Source organism: Euphorbia lathyris, chromosome 2, assembly GCF_963576675.1.
Source record: "Euphorbia lathyris chromosome 2, ddEupLath1.1, whole genome shotgun sequence".
NCBI lineage: Eukaryota > Viridiplantae > Streptophyta > Magnoliopsida > Malpighiales > Euphorbiaceae > Euphorbia > Euphorbia lathyris.
This window is the reverse complement of record NC_088911.1, coordinates 108,331,399-108,338,839: the sequence shown is the minus strand read 5'-3', so window position 1 is coordinate 108,338,839 and position 7,441 is coordinate 108,331,399. Positions and strand designations below refer to the sequence as shown.

General features: G+C 35.1%; 1 protein-coding gene across 2 annotated transcripts; it reads left to right on the top strand.

Moving 5' to 3' along the window:
* Positions 1-4,572: 4,572 nt before the first annotated feature.
* Positions 4,573-6,548, top strand: LOC136220932 (transcription factor FAMA). Of its 2 annotated transcripts, XM_066008772.1 has the most exons (4): positions 4,573-4,786; positions 4,892-5,494; positions 5,575-6,021; positions 6,277-6,548. In XM_066008772.1, the coding sequence occupies exons 1-4, from the start codon at positions 4,760-4,762 to the stop codon at positions 6,364-6,366; spliced, it is 1,167 nt and encodes a 388-aa protein (XP_065864844.1). In that variant the 5' UTR covers positions 4,573-4,759; the 3' UTR covers positions 6,367-6,548. The 2 variants fall into 2 exon arrangements, with proteins under 2 accessions (XP_065864844.1, XP_065864843.1); XM_066008771.1 differs by lacking the exon at positions 4,573-4,786 and having other exon boundaries at positions 4,813-5,494.
* Positions 6,549-7,441: the final 893 nt, after the last annotated feature.

Here is a 7,441-nt window from a genome sequence, read left to right as displayed (position 1 = left end):
CTCATCCAAATGAAATTCCTTATGTGTCTATTGAGTCTATTAAGCAAACTCACAGGCCATTTGTAAACCATAAAGGTGTGGATCGGAGAGCTAATGATAACAGAATTAACAAGTGTCAGCCTACCAGCCATAGAGAGAGACGTCCCCGCCCAGCGCGAGAAAGAGAGAATAATTCTATCCGCAGCTGCTGCAAGGTATTTAGCTCTAGGGATCCCTTGAAAAAGAGGAATGCCTAAGTAATTATAAGAGAGAGATCCAATTTTGATTCCAATTAGACCCACCAATCTGCCCCGACGTCTGAGTAAGACCGAGTCCCCGAAGAAAATCTCAGACTTTTGCCAATTCACCAATTGTCCAGATAGAGAGCCATATAAATAAAAAATACCCCTGAGAGCATGGATGTTCGAGATGCTTGCCCTGCAAAAAAAACTAAAATATCATCTGCATATTGATACGAGTGAAATGAGCAAGTTTTAGAGGCTGAACATTCATGGAAAAGAGCTTCAAAGTTATAGTTTTCAACCAGAAATGGAAGAAACAGATAGAAATAACAGTTCAAGAAGGAATCTTCACGAACAGGCTTTCAGTAGAACAGAACAGCATAAACAACAGCATTAATGGGTCATTTGGAAAGAAACGAATAGACGCGCGGGTCGAGCAAGCTACAGGAGAGAGAAAGAGAGCAAAATGTGGAAAGCAAGACAGCTTCCATCTTGCGCCAAGTGTAGGAAGATTGTTCATTTGTCCTTTTGTATTTACTTTTAGTACTCTTTACCCTTGTGTTTAAGGTTTGTTTTTAGAGGATATAAATAGAGTATCTGTCTTAATGTAAGGGGCGCCTCATTTTTCGCCACCATCAGTTTTATTTTTTGTTTTTATGCTTATTGTCGGAGGAATGATTTTGGGAAGAACAAGCTATTCGCTCATGTCAATGAGTGAGTAATTCCTTTTGCAGGCCTAGCCAGCCATTAAACGGCGACTGTAAGTAACTTTTGTTGATTAATGAAGTATTTCCATCCATGAATGTTTGTCATTAGCATGTTTTAAAGAATATATTAGGATCCAATCTATATTCTAGTTACCGAAGATGGCACGACGGTGCTCCGACGTAATAGAAATAGTTATTTGGCATATATCGTAGTGGACAGACACGAAAACAACCATATATTGGGGTTTCACTTATGAACGCTTCCTGGTTCTTAATGCTTATTTGTACGTTAATGCAAGGACACTTGGTTGATTTTACTTACTTAGAATCTTTGGAAATGGGACACCGGACCTTAGTGATAAATGAGGAAGAGACCCAAATCAGGAATATGGTCGTACTTCATTAAAAGATAATCGCTTAAATATAATTGTTCGTAGGCGTAGTGCTAGGTTTGTGCTTGTTCATCTTGATTTCGTTACGCTTGTTATTGCTTTTAGTTTGCCTGTTTATGCTAGTTTAATCAAATCAACCCACTCAATATTTCAAATTCTAACACTTAAGGTAACTGTTCATCCAACTAAGTTCAATCCCTGTGGAATACGACACTTGGTCTTACCAACACTACATCTACCCTAGTACACTTGCTAGAGTCCATATCTAACACACCACATATAACAAGTGCAGAGGCATTACAGAAGAAGTAGAATAACCCATCTGATGCAATCCTCATCAGGGAAGGCGGTTAGAGAAATGTTCTCAAAATCTGTCATAAGCCGAGGAACCATATCAGAAACAGACAGATCCACCAGATTGCCACCCATGCTAGCGAAGAGGTTAGTATAGTAAGAGATAATATGATCAGAAATGATACTTGAGTCAGTGTAAGAAATCCCATCAATTGTTAAAGCAGAAATTCCCATATGCGATTTACGCATCGCAGAGACACGGTGAATGTAGCTTGTATTACGATCTCCTTTAGCAAGCCACCGCACCCGGCTTTTTTCTTTCAAATATGTTTCCTGCTAAAGCAAGTGAAGATCCAACTTCTCATGAGCGGCCATTTCACGTTCCTGAAGGTTCAATGACCATCCAACAGTTTGAATAGTCTGCTGAATATCTGCAAGGGAGCTACGCACCTCATTGATGTTAGCATAGCAATTGCAATCCTGTATATTTTTATTATTATTAATTGTACACGTTAACCTTCACGCAATCTTACATTTTGTAACCTAAATATTTTTAATTTCAAAATTATGAAAAATCGAATTTGAATATTCCAAAAGGATGCATAGAACTACTCACTTAGTGATATAATCTTAGAAAAATAAATATCTAATAAATATTTTTTTTATTATGAAAAGAAAAACAATAAGCTTAAAATTACAAAGAACAAACACGAGGATAAAAATTTATACGAAATGAAATAAAAACAAATTAGTAAAGAAGCACGTGCAAAGAATTTGTTAGTCAATAAAGAAGAAAATAAATAAATTAGTATTGGCGCCAGGGACCGACGAGGCAACAGCTGCAGCTTGTGGAGCAGATCAAAATTAATTCGGATGCCTCAGTTACCATTGTCAATGCCGGTTGTGGAGGCGTGTTTCAAGATTCTGCTGGACACTCAGTGAGTTTTTTTTGCTTTTCCGGCTTCTTGCTCCCTGGTGCATGTTGCGGTCTCTGCTGCACTTTATGCAATTCGATTGGCCTACAATAAGGGCTGGCACCATCTTTGGTTTGAAAGTTACTCGATCTATATGGTATCTGTACTTTGTCATGCTGACTTATCGGCCCCCCTAGGAGCAACATCAGGAGCTTTTGGAGTGTCACGCCTCGTGAAATGTATTTCGTTGTGTCACACGTTTTTTGGGAAGGTAATCAGGTTGTTGATGCACTGGCCAACTTTGGCAGGATCAGTTCAGAGCCTCACTGGTGGGACTCACATCCTCAATTCTGTTCTAGTTATATTTGGGAAAATTGTAACGGTCGCGACTTATATCGGTTCGCTTAGTTTTACCATTTCACTCTTTGACATTATTTGTATTTTTTATTCCTTTTATTGATTTGGGTTCGGGGGTGGTTGTCTGGGAGTGTCAACCTTGTTGGGATGTCCCAGACCTCCTTTTCTTGTCCCCTACCTTTTAATGAAAAAATAATAATTAATATCAGTTCTTTTGAGTTAATTATGTGAATTGATATCTGAATTTAAGATACTAGATATAGTCTTTATATGCTTTCTATATTACTATTTATCGACAATCGATTGTTATCATTTTTACATGTTGGTTGACACGATAGTTAAAAAATAGCTAAAAAAACAATTGGACTAATATTCTATAAGATACATATATATATTCATATAGGATAAAGTCAAATTTACCTATAACAGGAAAAATGCACTTGATATCACATGAATATATTATAAGTACACATGTCTTCATCTAAAGCAAGGAAGGTTGAACGATGCAAGGAAAACCTATATATATCAGACCGTATTATAGTAAATAGCCACTAGGACACATGGACTAGTAAGATGCCTTTCAAATGTGCTATAGAGAAAGACTGTAAGTACGTGTTTAGAATTCAGGATTACAGTTTGAACATATTACAAACTGGCCTAAATTCAAGAGTCTACATCTGTCCTCAAAGGAAGCTAGAGCACACTCCTTACACCGATTACCAAATTTCCCCTGACACACTATACATAGAATGCAACGTCAGAGTCAAGGTACATATACACGTTCATTGCAATTCTTACTCAATTAGGTTAATATTTATGATTTTGAGATTTTTTTTTGCGCTTTTGTTAATATATTAGTAGATTAGTTGTAGCAACCGATATTTGTACATCTTTTACTTCCGATGTAATATCATGTTGAATGTTTTTTAGATTTAGGGGTTATTGGTTCAAAATAAGCAACTTTAGAGGTTAGTTGTAACATTTTGAAGTTTATGAATTAGTTACAGTTTTTGGACAACTTTGGAGGGCTCGGAATGCATTAGGCCTAACTTATAAATTGCTTATTTTTTTAAGTCTAGATTTCTACGAGTTTTTATATTAAGCAATTAGTTCTTCATATCACCTGGGGGAATTTGTATGCCTATTGTAACTCCATTTAATAAAACAAATAGTAGAATTTTTTATAATATGTGTGGATCCATATTATACATCACAAAATATGTAGAACCAGATGCTACTAAGAAGCTTTTGATATATTTAACATGGATATATTTAACATGGCATTAAAAATGTAAAAAATTAATTTTTAAATTATAAAAAACATAATTTTAACACATTATGAATTACAATGGATATTTTCTTTTCCAAATTCCAATAGCAACATTATCTCATTAAAAAAAAAAGCAACTTTCACAATAAGAAGAATCACATGGCAAAGGTCATCACATGCAAATAATCAAGCAGCCAGCCACGTACAATTAAATTAACTAAAAATAAGAAATTTGATTTTTTCAAAAGTTTGAAAGAGAGAATTATAAACAGACTTGAAATCTTAATTAGATTCATGAAAAAAAAGGTGGTAAAAAGCAAGGTGTAGAGCCTTATTGCCTGTGACACACATTAAATAAAAAGCATATGATAATATGAGGTCTACATTAAATTTAATCCCATCCATCCTAGGCTCCTCTTCCCTCAGGCACTTCTTATCTTATTATATACTTCTTCTTCTTCTTCTTCCATGGTGGTACCCCATATTATTCTCATTCCAATCTTGTCCTCTTCTTCCTCTTCTTCTCTCTCCCCATTCAGGGGGACCATTCTGTAATTTCACTACAGCTCTTGTCCTTTGCTTAGGGTTTTTTTTTTTTATCACCATGGATAAAGAAGAAGACAACTACTCGGTATCTTTGTGTATATATATATATATACAACTCATTTTTTGTAATTGTTCATATCAATACAACAAAATGTTATATGGGTCTGATTATGAACATACTTTGTTGCAGGCAGCTTTTACTGGTCTAGACTATGAGCACACTTTGTCTCTTGACCACCACCCCCTAAAGCCCCAAATCGGAGAATCTTCCGGCGAGGACAACAACAACAACAATGGAATCACTGATTATATGATGAACCATCCTCATCAACAGCAACAATTGAGCTTTGCAGATGTTATGCAGTTTGCTGATTTTGGGCCTAAATTGGGGTTGAATCAGACCGGTGGTATTGATCCGGTTTACTTCTTGAAGTTTCCGGTGTTGAATGATAAGAGAGATGAACATGATGAGTCTCTGATGATTCCTCAATTGGGAGAAGATGAGAAAGGAATCAGAGATTTTGAAGAGGAAGCTAGGGTTTCGGATACATCGGTGCAACTTCAGTTCGCCGGAGTTCAAGATCAATTTCATCTTCAAAACAAGAGTAACAACAACAACAACGCTTTGCCGGAGGTGAAGAATAAGAGGAAAAGACCGAGAAGTGTCAAGACAAGTGAAGAAGTTGAGAGCCAAAGGATGACTCATATAGCCGTTGAACGTAACCGGAGGAAACAAATGAATGAACATCTTCGTGTTCTCCGGTCACTTATGCCCGGCTCTTATGTTCAAAGGGTATATATCTTTTTCCTTTTATCTTATCCTTATTTTATCTTACTTTACCTTATTCTGTATCCACTTTTTAACTTTCCCAGGGCGATCAAGCTTCGATAATAGGTGGAGCAATCGAGTTCGTGAGGGAATTAGAGCAACTTCTCCAATGTTTAGAATCACAAAAACGGAGACGGTTATACGGAGAAGCTTCGAGACAGATCGGAGGAGGAGAGTCGTCTCCTCCGCAGCTGCCTCTTGCAATTCAGCAGAATCAGCCACCGTTCTTCGTCTCTCAATTACCTACTGATGAAATGAAACTGATCGAATACGAAACCGGACTCCGAGAAGAAACTGCTGAGAACAAATCATGTTTAGCTGATGTTGAGGTTAAGCTTTTAGGGTTTGACGCCATCATCAAAATTCTCTCCCGGAGAAGGCCCGGACAGCTGATTAAAACCATCGCCGGTCTAGAAGACTTGCAGCTTAATATCCTCCATACCAACATTACAACTATTGAACAAACTGTTCTTTATTCTTTCAACGTTAAGGTATGTAGATAGAAAAATAGAATACTTTTGTGTTTTTCAGTTGATTTCAATCAATTTCATTTACCGTAAAATCTCTATATGTAAATACACTTGAGACCGGATTATTTGTATAACAATTAGGAGGTTATTACTAAATAGAGTTTGATAACAGAGGTTATTACCAAGTTGGGACCGAGTTTTTTTTATAACAAAACAGAAATTATTCGTATACAGAGGTTTTACTGTACATTAATATATTTTATTACGCATGAGCAGATTGGGAGTGAAAGTGGAATATCAGCAGAAGATATAGCAAGCTCGGTTCAACAGATTTTCAGTTTCATTCATGCTAACAGTGGCATGTGATTCAGTCTAAAATGGACAAAAGATGAGCTGTTTTTGCTGTGGTTTTCATTGATCCCGATATGGATTTTTCTTCATCAATTTACTTTTATTTTATTTTAATTTTGATTGGATTCCTTATTTCAGTTTGTTGTTTGAACAAACGTTTCAGTGGAACCATTAATTTACAGTCTTACAGCCTTTTCCGTTTCTCTTCCATTTTCTTATCCTTTTGATTTTATGTGTATACAATATATTTTCTAGATAGATAGAGTTCGTTTCTTGATGTTGTTTAATTACTTTTTTAAATTTTTTTTTTTTGTTTTTTTTATAGAAACGTTTAAATCTACAAAAACAACTACAAAGAGCAAAAATAACCATAAAAGGTATTAAAAATACAAAAGAACAAAGAAAATATATACTTCTCATAAATCTAAATCCGTAGAAAAGCATCTGCAATCCAATCATCATTTAAACTGATATGAACATTCGGATATGAATCCTTTCTTTTATTGCAACTATGTAGATCAATTGATCTGCGAACAAGATAAACCGTTTCCGCTCGTGTTAAATTCGAAAAAGGTATAAACGAAAGAATGATAGAGAACTGATACAATTCAGATGAATAAGGAGATCAAATGAAGTATATGAACACAGACAGAAAAAACACAAAACAATAAAAAAAATACAGAAAATCTAATCCGGTGGGAGGGGGAAGAAGGAAGACAAACTTCCCTCTTCCTCTTTAAAGTAGATTTACAAAATAAAGAAAAAGTTATATATTTGATAGATGATAAGTCTTTAAAAAAAAGGAAATAGAGATGAGAAGAAACAAAGGATGTTGGACAGTTTCTTTTTTTTTTTGAAACCGAGAGATAACTTTTAATTTGTTTTTTTTTTGGTATATATATTATCAATTGAAGAATAATGTTCTATGATATATGATATGATAAACTTAATGTGATATATATTTTGTGTAAATATTTCTTAATTATAATTAATTTATATATTTTTTGGCAAGTTAATCCGAGTGGTTAAATACAGTGTGGGAGATTATAATAAAAGTTATTATTGGACCTAAACTATTAACCATTCAAAT

Excerpts from the sequence above, each read along its gene's own strand:
- LOC136220932 (XM_066008771.1), top strand. The coding sequence starts at position 4,853 with ATGTTATATGGGTCTGATTATGAACATACTTTGTTGCAGGCAGCTTTT. Across the intron at positions 5,495-5,574 it reads CCGGCTCTTATGTTCAAAGG|GGCGATCAAGCTTCGATAAT; the intron begins GTATATATCTTT and ends TAACTTTCCCAG. Across the intron at positions 6,022-6,276 it reads TTTATTCTTTCAACGTTAAG|ATTGGGAGTGAAAGTGGAAT; the intron begins GTATGTAGATAG and ends ACGCATGAGCAG.